At 48.3% G+C, this 18187-nt stretch overlaps 1 protein-coding gene across 1 annotated transcript; it reads right to left on the bottom strand.

Annotated features, from left to right (window-relative positions):
• Nucleotides 1-1575: 1575 nt before the first annotated feature.
• On the bottom strand, nucleotides 1576-17261 carry LOC121580524 (UDP-glucuronosyltransferase 1A1). The gene is made up of 8 exons (XM_041895441.2): nucleotides 16600-17261; nucleotides 16122-16334; nucleotides 10775-10902; nucleotides 10551-10644; nucleotides 10182-10307; nucleotides 9529-9616; nucleotides 4705-4924; nucleotides 1576-2142 (listed from the first exon to the last, which is right to left on the bottom strand). Exons 1-8 carry the CDS (start codon nucleotides 17200-17202, stop codon nucleotides 1869-1871), a joined length of 1746 nt encoding a protein of 581 aa, XP_041751375.2. The 5' UTR covers nucleotides 17203-17261; the 3' UTR covers nucleotides 1576-1868.
• Nucleotides 17262-18187: the final 926 nt, after the last annotated feature.

Below are 18187 nucleotides of genomic sequence, written 5' to 3'. Positions count from 1 at the left end.
GACTTTGTTGTCCTTAAGCCATTTTGCCACAACTTTGGAAGTATGCTTGGGGTCATTGTCCATTTGGAAGACACATTTGCGACTAAGCTTTAACTTCCCCTGACTGATGTCTTGAGATGTTGCTTCAATATATCCACATAATTTTCCTTCCTCATGATGCCATCTATTTTGTGAAGTGCACCAGTCCCTCCTGCAGCAAAGCACCCCCACAGCATGATGCTGCCACCCCCGTGCTTCACGGTTGGGATGGTGTTCTTCGGCTTGCAAGCAACCCCCTTTTTCCTCCAAACATAACGATGGTCATTATGGCCAAACAGTTCTATTTTTGTTTCATCAGACCAGAGGACATTTCCCCAAAAAGTAAGATCTTTGTCCCCATGTGCAGTTGCAAACCATAGTCTGGCTTTTTTATGGCGGTTTTGGAGCAGTGGCTTCTTCCTTGGTGAGCGGCCTTTCAGGTTATGTCGATATATGACTTGTTTTACTGTGGATATAGATACTTTTGTACTTGTTTCCTCCAGCATCTTCACAAGGTCCTTTGCTGTTGTTCTGGGATTTATTTGCACTTTTCGCACCAAAGTACGTTCATCTCTAGGAGACAGAACACGTCTCCTTCCTGAGCGGTATGACAGCTGCGTGATCCCATGGTGTTTATACTTGCATACTATTGTTTGTACAGATGAACGTGGTACCTTCAGGCGTTTAGAAATTGCTCCCAAGGATGAACCAGGTCTACAATTTGTTTCTGAGGTCTTGGCTGATTTCTTTTGATTTTCCCATGATTTCAAGCAAAGAGGCACTGAGTTTGAAGGTAGGCCTTGAAATACATCCACAGGTACACCTCTAATTGACTCAAATGATGTCAATTAGCCTATCAGAAGCTTCTAAAGCCATTACATAATTTTCTGGAATTTTCCAACCTGTTTAAAGGCACAGTCAACTTAGTGTATGTAAACTTCTGACCCACTGAAATTGTGATACAGTGAAAAAATCTGTCTGTAAACAATTGTTGGAAAAATTACTTGTATCATGCACAAAGTAGATGTCCTAACCAACTTGCCAAAACTATAGTTTGTTAATAAGAAATTTGTGGAGTTGTTGAAAACGAGTTTTAATGACTCCAATCTAAATGTAAACTTCCGACTTCAACTGTATGTCTTCACCAGTGGATCCAGGTGACCAGGACTGGCCCTCGTTATCTGATATATTTTGTACATAATCACAGTAATTTACAGAACTTTCTCGATTTGGTAAAACGTGCATTTTATAAATGTCCTTGCTTCGCCATTGTTTACAGATGGCTCGCTGCACTCCCCCCTCCCTCCCTCTCCCCCTCTCCCCCTCCCTCTCCCCCCTCCCTCTCCCCCCTCCCTCTCCCCCCTCCCTCTCCCCCTCCCTCTCCCCCCTCCCTCCCCCCTCCCTCTCTCCCCCTCCCTTGACCTAGACCGGACCAGATCATACTGGAATTCTAATGAATTTTATATATAATAAATGTTTGAGTGGATTAATCCACTGAATGGTTGTATTGGTGTGGTTAGGATTACTGCTACTGAAACACTGACACTGAAACAGAAAAACACACAACCATCTTTATTTCCTGAACACTTCTGTGGTGTATTCATTAGTGCACAGTCCATTTAGCCAAACACACTGATTTCCGCTTGGTTTGTTCCCTTATCCTCAGATGGAGAGAATCTGTTGCCGTTTCAGTTTTACTGGTGGTGGAACAGAACAGGTGGGATGGCTGGGCGTCCTCCAGGCATTTATTATGAAAAGCTGGTATACACAATTCTAATACCCAACATTTTAGGAAAAATTGAAAATAAATGTGGATATATGTTGTTGCCTCTTGGCTCCGCCCCTACTGGTCAGTCCTGCTTCGTCTTCCTGGTTGTGAACCTCCGCACGCACAGCGACAAGCACTTCAACGTCACCATGACAACGGCCATTGCCACAACGATCAACAGGCCAATCACATCCAGGCTGTGGTACTGGAACCAGTTGAGGTCTTGGGCGGCGGCTCTCAAGTGGCCCGCCCCTTTGTGGCGCATCACAAACTCTGTCCAATAGACAGAGAGCTCCAGGGGGTCCACTGGGTGGTCCTTGTGAATGGCTGAGAGCTTCAGCACACTGGACTTATACCTGCAGAGAGACACACCATGACCCGATTACCAACCGGGCCCCCAGGAGCCCCGACCTCCAGAGGGCTCCCAGGAGCCCCGACCTCCAGAGGGCTCCCAGGAGCCCCGACCTCCAGAGGGCTCCCAGGAGCCCCGACCTCCAGAGGGCCCCCAGGAGCCCCGACCTCCAGAGGGCTCCCAGGAGCCCCGACCGCACAGCTAGCCACTGCGCCAACTTGGGAGGTTACATATTTTGCAGGTGCAGCGAAATGTTTGTGTTTCTAGCTCCTACAGTGCAGTAATACCTAACAATACACAGAAATCCAAAACATTTAAATAAAGGAATTAAGAAATTAAGGACGAGCAATGTCAGAGTCCGGAATATAAATATATATGTATATGAGGGTGTGTATAGACAGGATGGACACTATATTAATAGAAAAGGTGTATACAGCAGTAGTTATATAGGATGAACCATGACTAGAATACAGTATATACATATGAAGAGGACAGCAGTAGTTATATAGGATGAACCATGACTAGAATACAGTATATATACATTGAACAACAATATAAACACAACATGTAAAGTGTTGGTCCCATGTTTCATGAGCTGAAATAAAAGATCCCAGAAATGTTCCATTCGCACAAAAAGCTTATTTCCATTCGCACAAAAAGCTTATTATTTTTGGCGCACAAATTTGTTTACATCCCTGTCAGTGAGCATTTCTCCTTTGCCAAGATAATCCATCCAACTGACAAGTGTAGCATATCAAGAAACTGATTAGCATGATCATTACACAGGTGCACCTTGTGCTGGGGACAATAAAAGGCCACTCTAAAATGTGCAGTTTTGTCACACAACACGCCACAGATGTCTCACGTTTTGAGGGAACGTGCAATTGGCATGCTGACTGCAGGAATGTCCACCAGAGCTGTTGCCAGAGAATTGAATGTTAATTTCTCTACCGTAAGCCCCCTCCAATGTCATTTTAGAAAATTTGGCAGTACGTCCAACCGGCCTCACAACCGCAGACCACGTGTATGGCGTTGTGTGGGCGAGCGGTTTGCTGATGTCAACGTTGTGAACAGAGTGCCCCATGGTGGCGGTGGGGTTATAGTATTGGCAGGCATAAGCTACGGACAACGAAAACAATTGCATTTTATCGATGGCAATTTGAATGCACAGAGATACCGTGACGAGATCCTGAGGTCCATTGTCGTGCCATTCATCCGCCACCATCACCTCATGTTTCAGCATGATAATGCACGGCCCCATGTTGCAAGGATCTTTTCACAATTCCTGGAAGCTGAAAATGTCCCAGTTCTTCCATGGCCTGCATACTCACCAGAGATGTCACCCATTGAGCATGTTTGGGATGCTCTGGATCGATGTGTACGACAGCGTGTTCCCGCCAATATCCAGCAACTTCACACAGCCATTGAAGAGGAGTGGGAAAACATTCGACACGCCACAACAGCCTGATCAACTCTATGTGAAGGAGATGTGTCGCGCTGCATGAGGCAAATGTTGGTCACACCAGATACTGACTGGTTTTCTGATCCACGCCCCTACCTTTTAAAAAAAAGGTATCTGTGACCAACAGATGCATATCTGTATTCCCAGTCATGTGAAATCCATAGATTAGGGTCTAATGAATTTATTTCAATTGACTGATTTCCTTATATGAACTGTAACTCAGTAAAATCTTTGATTGTTGTATGTTGCGTTTATATTTTGGTTCAGTATAGACATATGAAGTGGGTGAACATTATTAAAGTGACCAGTGTTCCATGTCTATGTACATAGGGGAGCAGCTTCTAAGGTGCAGGCTTGTGTAGCCGGGTGGTAGCCGGGTGGTAGCCGGGTGGTAGCCGGGCGGTAGCTGGGCGGTAGCTGGGTGGTAGCCGGGTGGTAGCCGGGTGGTAGCCGGGTGGTAGCCGGGTGGTAGCTGGGTGGTAGCTGGGTGGTAGCCGGCTAGTGACAGTGACTAAGTTCTGGGCAGTGTACTGGGTGGAGGCCAGCTAGTGATGGCTATTTAACAGTCTGATGGCCTGGAGATAGAAGCTGTTTTTCAGTCTCTTGGTCCCAGCTTTGATGCACCTGTACTGTCTCCTCCTTCAAGATGGTAGCGGGGTGAACAGGCAGTGGCTCGGGTGGTTGATGTCCTTGATGATCTTTTTTGGCCTTCCTGTGACATTGGGTGCTGTATGTGTCCTGGAGGGCTGGTAGTTTGCCCCCGGTGATGCGTTGGGCAGACCACACCACCCTCTGGAGAGCCCTGCGTTTGCGGACGGTGCAGTTGCCGTACCAGGCGGTGATACAGCCCGACAGGATGCTCTCAATGGTGCATCTGTAGAGGTTTGTGAGGGTCTTAGGGGACAAGCTGAATTTCTTCAGCCCCCTGAGGTTCCCTTCTTCACCACACTGTCTGTATGGATGGACTATAGAACATGGCAAAATTGCAGGAGATTTGCTTTAAAACTGAAACATTCTTAGCTGGAATTGAACCCACACTGGGCTGGTGTAGCAAGCACCATGCACTACCAACTGAGCCACACAGGACCACACTGACCGTCTCACCTGGGGTTGTTGACAACATTGTCCAGCGCCTGTAGCAGTGTTTCCACGGTGACATGCTTAATATCCAGGACCACGCCCACTCCCTTACTAGCCAATCGCTGAGCGTTGTCAGGCTGGTCGCCGAACAGCGGCAGCATCACCATGGGAACGGCGTGACACACCCCCTCGTACAGACCATGGGTCCCGCTGTGGGTCAGGAAGGCCCGTGCACCACGGTGAGCTAACACACACAGACATGATCAGACAGATTAGACAGACAGATTAGACAGACAGATTAGACAGACACATAGACATAGATAGATATCCTTGTCTGTACATAATGCCCTGAATCTTTTATACAACGCCCGGAAATCTGCCCCCTTTATTCTCTGTACCCAACGCACTAGAAGACCAGTTCTTAAAGCCTTTAGCCGTATCCTTATTCTAGTCCTCCTCTGTTCCTCTGGTGATGTAGAGGTTAACCCAGGCCCTGCAGCCCTCAATATCACTCCTACTCCCCAGGAGTTATCATTTGTTGACTTCTGTAACCGTAAAAGCCTTTGTTTTCTGCACGTTAACATCAGAAGTCTACTTCCTAAGTTTGAGTTATTCACTGCGTTAGCACACTCCGCCAACCCTGATGTTCTAGCAGTGTCTGAATCCTGGCTTAGGAAGGCCACCAAAAATTCTGAAATTTCCATCCCCAACAACAACATTTTCCGTCTCGATAGAACTGCCAAAGGGGGTGGGGTTGCAATCTACTGTAGAGATAGCCTGCAGAGCTCTATCATACTATCCAGGTTTGTGCCCAAACAGTTTGAGCTTCTACTTCTAAAAATCCACCTTTCCAGAAATAAGTCTCTCACTGTTGCCGCTTGCTACAGACCCCCCTCAGCCCCCAGCTGTGCCCTGGACACCATATGTGTATTGATTGCCCCCCATTTATCCTCAGAGTTTGTACTGCTTGGTGACCTAAATTGGGATATGCTTAATACCCCAGCCATCCTACAATCCAAACTAGATGCCCTCAATCTCACACAAATTATCAACGAACCTACCAGGTACAACCCTAAATACGTAAACATGGGTACCCTCATAGATATCATCCTGACTAACTTACCCTCTAAATACACCTCCACTGTCTTCAACCAGGATCTCAGCGATCACTGCCTTATTGCCTGCGTCCGTAACGGGTCCGCGGTCAAACGACCACCCCTCATCACTGTCAAACGCTCCCTAAAACACTTCAGTGAGCAGGCCTTTCTAATTGACCTGGCCCGGGTATCCTGGATGGATATAGATCTCATTCTGTCAGTAGAGGATGCCTGGTTGTTCATTAAAAGTAATTTCCTCTCAATCTTAAATAAACATGCCCCATTCAAAAAATACAGAACTAAGAACAGATATAGCCCCTGGTTCTCCGCAGACTTGACTGCCCTTGACCAGCACAAAAACATCCTGTGGTGTACTGCATTAGCATCAAATAGCCCCCGCGATATGCAACTTTTTAGGGAAGTCAGGAACCAATATACACAAGCAGTTAGGAAAGCAAAGGCTAGCTTTTTCAAACAGAAATGTGCATCCTGTAGCACTAACTCCAAAAGGTTTTGGGACACTGTAAAGTCCATGGAGAATAAGAGCACCTCCTCCCAGCTGCCCACTGCACTGAGGCTAGGAAACACTATCACCACCGATAAATCTACAATAATCGAGAATTTCAACAAGCATTTTGCTACGGCTGGCCATGCTTTCCACCTGGCTACCACTACCCCGGCCACCAGCTCTGCACCCTCCGCTGCAACTTGCCCATGCCCCCCCCCGCTTCTCCTTCACACAAATTCAGACAGCTGATGGTTCTGAAAGAGCTGCAAAATCTGGACCCCTACAAATCATCTGGGCTAGACAATTTCTTTCTAAAACTAGCCGCCGAAATTGTCGCAACCCCTATTACTAGCCTGTTCAACCTCTCTTTTGTAACGTCTGAGATCCCCAGAGATTGGAAAGCTGCCGCGGTCATCCCCCTCTTCAAAGGGGGTGACACTCTAGATCCAAACTGTTACAGACCTATATCCATCCTGCCCTGCCTTTCGAAAGTTTTTGAAAGCCAAGTTAACAAACAGATCACCGACCATTTCGAATCCCACCGTACCTTCTCCGCTATGCAATCCGGTTTCCGAGCTGGTCATGGGTGCACCTCACGCTCAAGGTCCTAAACGATATTATAACCGCGATTGATAATAGACAGTACTGTGCAGCCGTCTTCATCGACTTGGCCAAGGCTTTCGACTCTGTCAACCACCGCATTCTTATTGGCAGACTAAATAGCCTTGGTTTCTCAAATGACTGCCTCACCTGGTTCACCAACTACTTCTCAGATAGAGTTGAATGTGTCAAATCGGAGGGCCTGTTGTCTGGACCTATGGCAGTCTCTATGGGGGTGCCACAGGGTTCAAAACTCGGGCCAACTCTTTTCTCCGTGTATATCAATGATGTCGCTCTTGCTGCTGGTGACTCTCAGATCCACCTCTACGCAGACGACACCATTTTGTATACATCTGGCCCTTCATTGGACACTGTGTTAACAAACCTCCAAACGAGCTTCAATGCCATACAACACTCCTTCAGTAGCCTCCAACTGCTCTTAAACACTAGTAAAACTAAATACATGCTCTTCAATCGAACGCTGCTGGCACCCGCCCACCCGACTAGAATCACTACTCTCGACGGGTCTGACCTAGAGTATGTGGACAACTACAAATACCTAGGTGTCTGGTTAGACCGTAAACTCTCCTTCCAGACTCACATTAAGAATCTCCAATCCAAAGTTAAATCTAGAATCGGCTTCCTATTTCGCAACAAAGCCTCCTTCACTCATGCTGCCAAACATGCCCTCGTAAAACTGACTATCCTACCGATCCTTGATTTCGGCGATGTCATTTACAAAATAGCCTCCAACACTCTACACAGCAAACTGGATGTAGTCTATCACAGTGCCATCCGTTTTGTCTCCAAAGCCCCATATACTACCCACCACTGTGACCTGTACGCTCTTGTTGGCTGGTCCTCACTACATATTCGTCGCCAAACCCACTGGCTCCAGGTCATTTATAAATCACTGCTAGGCAAATCCCCACCTTATCTTAGCTCATTGGTCACCATAGCAACACCCACCCGTAGTCTGCGCTCCAGCAGGTATATCTCACTGGTCATCCCCAAAGCCAACACCTCCTTTGGCTGCCATTCCTTCCAGTTCTCTGCTGCCAATGACTGGAACGAACTGCAAAAATCTCTGAAGCTGGAGACTCTTATCTCCCTCACTAACTTTAAGCATCAGTTGTCAGAGCACCTTACCGATCACTGCACCTGTACACAGCCCATCTGAAATTAGCCCACCCAACTACCTCATACCCATATTGTTATTTATTTAGCTAATTTGCACCCCAGTATCTCTATTTGCACATCATCTCTTGCACATCTATCATTCCAGTGTTAATACTAATTGTAATTATTTTGCACTATGGCCTATTTATTGCCTTACCTCCATAACTTGCTACATTTGAACACACTGTATATATATTTTATATTTTCTGTTGTATTTTTGACTTTATGTTTTGTTTTCCCCCATATGTAACTCTGTGTTGTTGTTTTTATCGCACTGCTTTGCTTTATCTTGGCCAGGTCGCAGTTGTAAATGAGAACTTGTTCTCAACTGGCTTCTTACCTGGTTAAATAAAGGGGAAATAAAAAAATTAAAGAAATAAAAAATAAAAAGACAGACCAGACATATCACACTGACAGTGTTGTACTGTACTCAGTTTTGGATAAAAGCATCTGGGTCGTTCTACCAATTCGGTTGCTTTTGAGAAGTGTAACTCGGTAAAAAAACAACAACTTTGATTTAATCTCATTTTAACATTCTGTGATAAAGAGCACATGTCCAAGTTCATGAAAAACGAGTTTTCCATCTCAAGGTTAAATAAAAAAAAGTGACTATAGTAAGTACCAAAGAAAGTGTTTTATTTTGTGATTTCCAGTTGGTAGTTACAGTCTTGGACAAGGACATGGGGCGGCGCACAATTGGCCCAGCGTCGTCCAAGGTAGGGGACGGTTTGGCCGGCAGGGATGGCGTTTGCAATGCCAGGGTTGTGGGTTCGATTCCCATGGGGGGCCAGTATGAAAAAAATAATAATGTATGCACTCACTAACTGTAAGTCGCTCTGGATAAGAGCGTCTGCTAAATGACGTAAAATGTAAAAATGTAAAAATGACATCCCAACCGGCCAAACTCTCCCCTAACCTGGTCGAATTGTGCACTGCCTCATGGGTCTCCCGGTCGCGGCCGGCTGCGACACAGCTTGGGATCGAACCCGGGTCTGTAGTGACGTCTCAAGCACTGTGATGCAGTGCCTTAGACCGCTGCGCCACTTGGGAGGCCCAAGTGCCAAATAAAGTTACAGGGTTGACGATTTCATCTTAAATCAGCCATAAATCCCCTTGTGCCAGGGGGAATGGAAGCAACCACGCCAGCCCAGGACCTCCACATCCAGCTTCTTCACCTGCGGGATCATCTGATCCCAGCCACACGGACTGCTGATGAAACTGAGGAGTATTTCTGTCTGTAATAAAGCCCTTTGGTGGGGAAAAACCTCATTCTGAGTGGGTGGGCCTATGCCCTCCCAGACCCACCCATGGCTGCACCCCTGCCCAGTCATGTGAAATCCATAGATTATTGCCTAATTAATTTATTTCAATTCACTGATTTCCTTATATGAACTGTAACTCAGTAAAATCTTTGAAATTGTTGAATGTTGCGTTTATATTTTTGTTCAGTACAGATCTACGTACCCAGCAGGTCATTCTGAGGAAGCCACTTCATCATCTTCACGTTGTCTGGGACATTACCAGGAACAGGTCCAGTATACCGCCACAGGACCTACACACACACACACACACACACACACACACACACGCACACGCACACGCGCACACGCACACACACACGCGCGCACACAAACACACGCGCGCACACAAACACACGCGCGCACACAAACACACACACACACACACGCGCACACGCGCACACACACGCACACACGCACGCGCACACGTGCACACACACACACACACGCACACGCGCACACACACACACACACGCGCACACACGCGCACACACGCACACACACACACACACACACGCGCACACGCACACGCACACACACACACACGCACACACGCACACACGCACGCGCACACGCACACACGCGCGCACACAAACACACGCGCGCACACACACACACACACACACACACACACACACACACACACGCGCGCACACAAACACACACACACACACGCGCGCACACACACAAACACACGCGCACACAAGCACACACACACGCACGCACACACGCACGCACACGTGTACACGCACACACGCACACGTTAGTTCATGGTAGCTTTGTGTGTGGGTCTGACTAATAGTGTCTGTCTGCGTTTACCTTCTGTGGTATGAGGGTGAAGGCCCGTAGGAAGACTTGAGTGATGTCTTCTGGTAGAGACGACACCATGGAGCCTAGAGAGAACACTATGAAGCCATGCTCCCCTGAAACCCACTGCTCCAGCTCCTACACACACAAAAGCACGCACAGTTAATAGTGCAGATTGAATTAGGCGACACCAAGAGTATATATATTATAAGAATAGCATTTAGGACAAAAACACAGAGTGCTGAAGAACGGTTAGAAGGTGGGTGTTACGATCGGTGGCGATCCAACATGTAGAATCATCAGGAAATACCAACGTTCTGGTCAATGGCTTTTAACCCTTCGTCAGCGCGGAATTTTTGACCAACCAACCAACACACCCACCTGTGGCAGCGGGTTCCTAACGTGGCAGTTGATCCCTCCCACCAGCACCATATTAGGCATGAGGGGGCGGGGAAACTCCAACGTAAAGTCATACCTTAGATTAACAACAACATTTAATGTTAGAGAGTGTGTGTGTGTGAGTGTGTGTGTGTGTGTGTGAGTGTGTGTGTGTGTGTGTGTGTGTGTGTGTGTGAGTGTGTGTGCAGGGGGAACTGCAGTCGTACCTTAGCAACCAGAGGGCGGTGTCTGCCAGCACCTCAGCCACACCCACATCCTCTCCCAGGAAGCGATTGGCCAGCTGGTCGAAGCGCCAGTACAGCAGTCGGCATAGCAACGGCTCCACCAGACTCACCTACAGAACCAGAGGAAGAAGGCGTTTGGTTTGATTATCAGTTATCCCATATACAGTCTGGTTTATACTCCAGAGGTTAATGGTTATCTGTAGGAGAAATGTATATCGTGGAGGTAATTAAGCTTGGACTGTACTGAGTAAAGGAAAGGTTGCAGTCACTGATAAGGGTTGGAGAGCTGTGGATTAGTGAGGAATGGAGGGCCGAGGTCAGGTCAGTTCACAGTAAGGGAGAAGCAGCAGTTTATTGCCTGCATCACTTAACTTCCTGCCTAGCAATAAACATGTCATGTTTAGAGGGAAGTTGGAGGACATATATCTGTGCTGGTTGGAACATGTCTTTTGTCTGTGCAGCTGTCTGACTCAGTGGTTTGAGCTTTAATAAGTGTCCGTTTCACCCTGTTATTTGGAACCTAACAGTGTGAATGAGTGTGGGTACATGAGTCCATGTATGTGTTTATACAGTGGGGAAAAAAAGTATTTAGTCAGCCACCAATTGTGCAAGTTCTCCCACTTAAAAAGATGAGAGAGGCCTGTAATTTTCATCATAGGTACACGTCAACTATGACAGACAAATTGAGAAAGAAAAATCCAGAAAATCCCATTGTAGGATTTTTAATGAATTTATTTGCAAATTATGGTGGAAAATAAGTATTTGGTCACCTACAAACAAGCAAGATTTCTGGCTCTCACAGACCTGTAACTTCTTCTTTAAGAGGCTCCTCTGTCCTCCACTCGTTACCTGTATTAATGGCACCTGTTTGAACTTGTTATCAGTATAAAAGACACCTGTCCACAACCTCAAACAGTCACACTCCAAACTCCACAATGGCCAAGACCAAAGAGCTGTCAAAGGACACCAAAAACAAAATTGTAGACCTGCACCAGGCTGGGAAGACTGAATCTGCAATAGGTAAGCAGCTTGGTTTGAAGAAATCAACTGTGGGAGCAATTATTAGGAAATGGAAGACATACAAGACCACTGATAATCTCCCTCGATCTGGGGCTCCACGCAAGATCTCACCCCGTGGGGGTCAAAATGATCACAAGAACGGTGAGCAAAAATCCCAGAACCACACGGGGGGACCTAGTGAATGACCTGCAGAGAGCTGGGACCAAAGTAACAAAGCCTACCATCAGTAACACACTACGCCGCCAGGGACTCAAATCCTGCAGTGCGAGACGTGTCCCCCTGCTTAAGCCAGTACATGTCCAGGCCCGTCTGAAGTGCATTTGGATGATCCAGAAGAGGATTGGGAGAATGTCATATGGTCAGATGAAACCAAAATATAACTTTTTTGGTAAAAACTCAACTCGTCATGTTTGGAGGACAAAGAATGCTGAGTTGCATCCAAAGAACACCATACCTACTGTGAAGCATGGGGTTGGAAACATCATGCTTTGGGGCTGTTTTTCTGCAAAGGGACCAGGACGACTGATCCGTGTAAAGGAAAGAATGAATGGGGCCATGTATCGTGAGATTTTGAGTGAAACCCTCCTTCCATCAGCAAGGGCATTGAAGATGAAACGTGGCTGGGTCTTTCAGCATGACAATGATCCCAAACACACCGCCCGGGCAACGAAGGAGTGGCTTCGTAAGAAGCATTTCAAGGTCCTGGAGTGGCCTACCCAGTCTCCAGATCTCAACCCCATAGAAAATCTTTGGAGGGAGTTGAAAGTCTGTGTTGCCCAGCGACAGCCCCAAAACATCACTGCTCTAGAGGAGATCTGCATGGAGGAATGGGCCAAAATACCAGCAACAGTGTGTGAAAACCTTTTGAAGACTTACAGAAAACGTTTGACCTGTGTCATTGCCAACAAAGGGTATATAACAAAGTATTGAGAAACTTTTGTTATTGACCAAATACTTATTTTCATCATCATATGCCAATAAATTCATTAAAAATCCTACAATGTGATTTTCTGCAAACACCATGCTCTACCAACTGAGCTACATCCCTGCCGGCCATTCCCTCCCCTACCCTGGACGACGCTGAGCCAATTGTGCGCCGCCCCGTGGGTCTCCCGGTCGCGGCCGGCTACGACAGAGCCTGGAATCGAATCAGGATCTCTAGTGGCACAGCTAGCACTGCGATGCAGTGCCTTAGACCACTGCGCCATTCGGGAGACAAATACCAGGACCTCTATACCAGGCGGTGTCAGAGGAAGGCCCTCGAAATTGTCAAAGACTCCAGCCACCTTAGTCATAGACTGTTCTCTCTGCTACCGCACGGCAAGCGGTACCGGAGTGCCAAGTCTAGGTCCAAAAGACTTCTCAACAGCTTCTACCCCCAAGCCATAAGACTCCTGAATAGCTAATCATGGCTACCCGGACTATTTGCACTGCCCCCCCACCCCATCTTTTTACGCTGCTGCTACTCTGTTAATTATTTATGCATAATCACTTTAACTCTACCCACCTGTACATATTACTTCAACTACCTCAACTAGCCGGTGCCCCCGCACATTGACTCTGCACCGGTACCCCCCCGTATATAGCCTCCCTACTGTTATTTCCCATTGACTCTGCACCGGTACCCCCCCGTATATAGCCTCCCTACTGTTATTTTATTTTACTTCTGCTCTTTTTTTCTCAACACTTTTGTTGTTGATTTATTCTACTTTTTTATTAAAAATAAATACACTGTTGGTTAAGGGCTGTAAGTAAGCATTTCACTGTAATGTCTGCACCTGTAGTATTCGGCGCATGTGGCCAATACAATTTGATTTGATTTGATTTGATATAAGTACAGTAGAGTCAGGAGGTAGAATCAGGGTTCATCTATTCAACAGTCTTATGGCTTGGAGGTAGTCAGGGTTCATCTATTCAACAGTCTTATGGCTTGGAGGTAGTCAGGGTTCATCTATTCAACAGTCTTATGGCTTGGAGGTAGTCAGGGTTCATCTATTCAACAGTCTTATGGCTTGGAGGTAGTCAGGGTTCATCTAATCAACAGTTTTATGGTTTACCCTTATGAAAAATTCCCATTGGATTCCCATAGGATTATCTTAGGAAAACTCCCATAGGATTCTCAGTGGAAATAACCCATAGGATTCTCATTGGAAATATCCCATAGGATTCTCATTGGAAATATCCCATAGGATTCTCATTGGAAATATCCCATTGGATTCTCATTGGAAATATCCCATAGGATTCTCATTGGAAAAATCCCATAGGATTCTCATTGGAAAAATCCCATAGGATTCTCATTGGAAATATCCCATTGGATTCTCATTGGAAATATCCCATTGGATTCTCATTGGAAAAATCCCATAAGATTCTCATTGGAAAAATCCCATTGGATTCTCATTGGAAAAATCCCATTGGATTCTCATTGGAAATATCCCATTGGATTCTCATTGGAAATATCCCATTGGATTCTCATTGGAAATATCTGTCACGCCCTGGCTCTGGGGACTATGTTATGTTGAGCCAGGGTGTGTAAGTCTATGTTTTGTATATCTATGTTGGCCTGAGTGACTCCCAATCAGAGGCAACGAGTGTCAGCTGGTTGTCTCTGATTGGGAGCCATATTTAACTATCGGTCTTTTCACTTTGTGTTGTGGTTTCTTGTTCCGTGTTTGTTTGTTTATGTAACCAAGGACGTCACGTTTCGTTGTTTTGATCGTGTGATCATTCGTATAATAAATATGTTTGCTTTCAACGCTGCGCCTTGGTCCGCTTCCTGTAACGATCGTGACAGAAGAAACCACCAAGACAGGACCAAGCAGCATGAAGAGGAGAGAGGAAGGACCTGGGATCAGGGGAGTAGGAGTTTCGGCTGGGCCACGCTAAGTGAAGAGGAGAGAGGCTGGTCTATGAAGCAATGGATCGAGAGTCTGGCGAGAGCTAGGGAGGCCTGGTCCACGGGGAGGAGAGAACCCCAGAAATTTTTTAGGGGGGGGCTCACGACGTGGACGACGGGGCAGCAGGAGGCCACGATGGAGCGGTCCAGCGGGTGTGAAGAGGAGGCCGCCAGGTTAAGGGGGCCACTGGTCACAGAGGAGAGGGAAAGTGTGGAGGCACGGCGAGAGGTACTGGGGTGTATTACCAGTCCGGTCCGGCCCGTTCCTGATCCCTGCATAGGGCCAGTGGCGTGTGTCCCCAGTACGGTTCGGCCTGTTCCTGCCTCTCGCACCGAGCCTGTGGTGCGCGTCGTCAGCCCTGTCCGGCCCGTTCCTGCTCTCCGTACCAAGTCGGTGGTGCGCGTCGCCAGCCCGGTCCGGCCCATTCCTGCTCTCCGCACCAAGTCTGTGGTGCGCGTCGCCAGCCCAGTCCGGCCCATCCAAGCTTCCCGCTCCAAGCCAGTGGTGTGCGTCGTCAGTCCGGCACGGCCGTTCCTGCTCTCCGCACCAAGTCTGTGGTGCGCGTCGCCAGCCCAGTCCGGCCCATCCAAGCTTCCCGCGCAAGCCAGTGGTGTGCGTCGTCAGTCCGGCACGGCCCGTGCCTGCTCTCCGCCACCAAGTCTATGGTGCGTTTGCGTCAGCCCTGTCCGGCCCGTTCCTGCTCTCCGTGCCAAGTCTGTGGTGCGCGTCGCCAGCCCAGTCCGGCCCATCCAAGCTCCCCGCACCAGGTCAGTGGTGCGCGTCGTCAGCCCGGTCCGGCTCATTCCTGCTCCCCGCACCAAGTCAGGGGTGCGCTCGTCAGCCCGGTCCGGCCCGTTCCTCCTCCACGCATCAAGCCAGGGGTGTGCGTCGTCAGTCCAGCACAACCCGTGCCTGGGTCATGTCCGGAGCCGGATCCGCCGCCGAGGCGGAGTGCCCACCCGGTCCCTCCCCTGTTGTGGTTGTTTGGCGCGGCCGGAGTCCGCGCCTTTGGGGGGGGGTACTGTCACGCCCTGGCTCTGGGGACTATGTTATGTTGAGCCAGGGTGTGTAAGTCTATGTTTTGTATATCTATGTTGGCCTGAGTGACTCCCAATCAGAGGCAACGAGTGTCAGCTGGTTGTCTCTGATTGGGAGCCATATTTAACTATCAGTCTTTTCACTTTGTGTTGTGGTTTCTTGTTCCGTGTTGGTTTGTTTATGTAACCAAGGACGTCACGTTTCGTTGTTTTGATCGTGTGATCATTCGTATAATAAATATGTTTGCTTTCAACGCTGCGCCTTGGTCCGCTTCCTGTAACGATCGTGACAGTACGGTTGTGTCGTGTGTGTGTGTGTGTGTGTGTGTGTGTGCATGCATGTGCAGTGTGTGTATGCGGTTACGTGTGTGTTCTCACCAGTACATTGCCCACTCTCTGTGGAAAGCTCATGCTGTGTGTGTATCGAGTGAAGAAGCGTGGAACGTAAGATGGAGGAGAGGGGCAGGCGGCTGCGGCCAGGTCCAGACCACAGGGGATCCCTCTGAGCAGACACACAGACGGGACGCCCAAACGCCTGGCTATCAGACTGCCTGTAGGGACCAGAGGGTCGGTCAACACCACATCAAAACCCTGGAGAGGAGGGATGGATGGAGAGAGGGGGGAGAGGAGAGAGGGATTAGAGAGGGGGGAGAGAGGAGAGAGAGGGGGGAGGAGGCGGGGAGAGGAAGAGAGAGGAGAGAGGGGGGAGAGAGGAGAGCGGGGAGGGAGGGAGAGAGAGAGGAGAGAGGGGAGAGAGGGAGGAGAGAGGAGAGAGGGGAGAGGGGAGAGAGAGGTAAGGAGGAGGGATACACAAGCTCACAAGAGCTCTCACACACACACACCCCCCCTGACTGACCTGCTGTTCCAGAGATGTAATTAGTGTGGTGTTGAACAGCAGACTCTCAGCAGTAGTCAGGATGAAGGAGCTGACACTCTGGATATTAGCCATGTGGTGAGTCATCCGCTCCACTAGGGGCAGTGTGCCAGCACGAATGTTATCTTTATGTTTGTCCATCAGCATGTCCACTGTCTCCTGGCCGTAGGGGACAGGATATGACACAGTCCTGCAGTGGCTGCTGGGTCCCAGACGCATGCTCACCTCTGGGATCACCACGGTAACCTGGTGTCCACGGCGACCCATTTCCTCGGCGATGGCCTTAACCCCCACCCAGTGGCTTCCGTCCATCGGGACTACCAGCAGACGCCCCAAGTAACCAGTCGGACCACCGACACCAGTTACATCATCACCAGTATCAACAGGTCGACCAATTACAATATCAGTGCTACTAGTGTCATCACTAGTATCACCAGTATCACTAGTATCACTAGTATCACCAGTAACACTAGTTACATGGTCAGCTCTAACAGGGGAACCATTCCCACCAGTCTCTCTGGCCACACTCTGCCCCAGGGCTGTAGTCAGCAACAGGCACACACCCACCACTGCTGTAACCCCCATCTCTCTCTCTCTCTCTCTCTCTCTCTCTCTCTCTCTCTCTCTCTCTCTCTCTCTCTCTCTCTCTCTCTCTCTCTCTCTCTCTCTCTCTCTCTCTCTCTCTCTCTCTCTCTCTCTCTCTCTCTCTCTCTCTCTCTCTCTCTCTCTCTCTCTCTCTCTCTCTCTCTCTCTCTCTCTCTCTCTCTCTCTCTCTCTCTCTCTCTCTCTCTCTCTCTCTCTCTCTCTCTCTCTCTCTCTCTCTCTCTCTCTCTCTCTCTCTCTCTCTCTCTCTCTCTCTCTCTCTCTCTCTCTCTCTCTCTCTCTCTCTCTCTCTCTCTGCCGTTGATCAGTCACTCCAAGTTAAATGAAAGCTTTCTTGACTGTCTTCTTGTGTTCTTGTCATGTGATGTCTCCTTATTCAATATCCTTTGTCTCTCTCCCTCTCTGTTCACTCTTGGACTGGATTAGTCTGTTTGTGTTCTTCACAGGAGGCTGCTGAGAGGATCATAGTAAAGTCTGGTATGGAGCAAATGAAATGGAACCATGTGTTTGATGTATTTGATACCATTCCACTAATTCCGCTCCAGCAATTACCACGAGCCCGTCCTCCCCAACTAAGGTGCCACCAATCTCCTGTGGTGTGTGTGTGTGGAGGCAAGGTCCCCTCGGTAAGGTAAATCATTATAACACACACACACACACACACACACACACACACACACACACACACACACACACACACACACACACACACACACACACACACACACACACACACACACACACACACACACACACACACACACACACACACACACACACACACACACACACACACACACACACACACACACACACACTGAGCTGTAAGTGCTGGGGTAAAAGTCAGAGTGACTATCAGATTCCAGGCATGGTAATGATTACAGTTCTCGAGTGCCCGATATTTGCTTTGCCCCCTCAGTATCTTTCAATTTCATTTCAATAAAGGTGCTTTATTGGCATGGGAAAC

Source organism: Coregonus clupeaformis, chromosome 14, assembly GCF_020615455.1.
Source record: "Coregonus clupeaformis isolate EN_2021a chromosome 14, ASM2061545v1, whole genome shotgun sequence".
NCBI lineage: Eukaryota > Metazoa > Chordata > Actinopteri > Salmoniformes > Salmonidae > Coregonus > Coregonus clupeaformis.
The sequence above is the reverse complement of the archived record's forward strand: the minus strand, read 5'-3'. Positions and strand labels throughout refer to the sequence as shown.

Coding starts and splice junctions, on each gene's coding strand:
- LOC121580524 (XM_041895441.2), bottom strand. CDS start 17,202: ATGGGGGTTACAGCAGTGGTGGGTGTGTGCCTGTTGCTGACTACAGCC. Junction 10,308..10,550: donor TTAGGAACCCGCTGCCACAG/GTGGGTGTGTTG, acceptor TTGTGTGTGTAG/GAGCTGGAGCAGTGGGTTTC. Junction 4,925..9,528: donor TCCTCAGAATGACCTGCTGG/GTACGTAGATCT, acceptor TGTGTGTGTTAG/CTCACCGTGGTGCACGGGCC.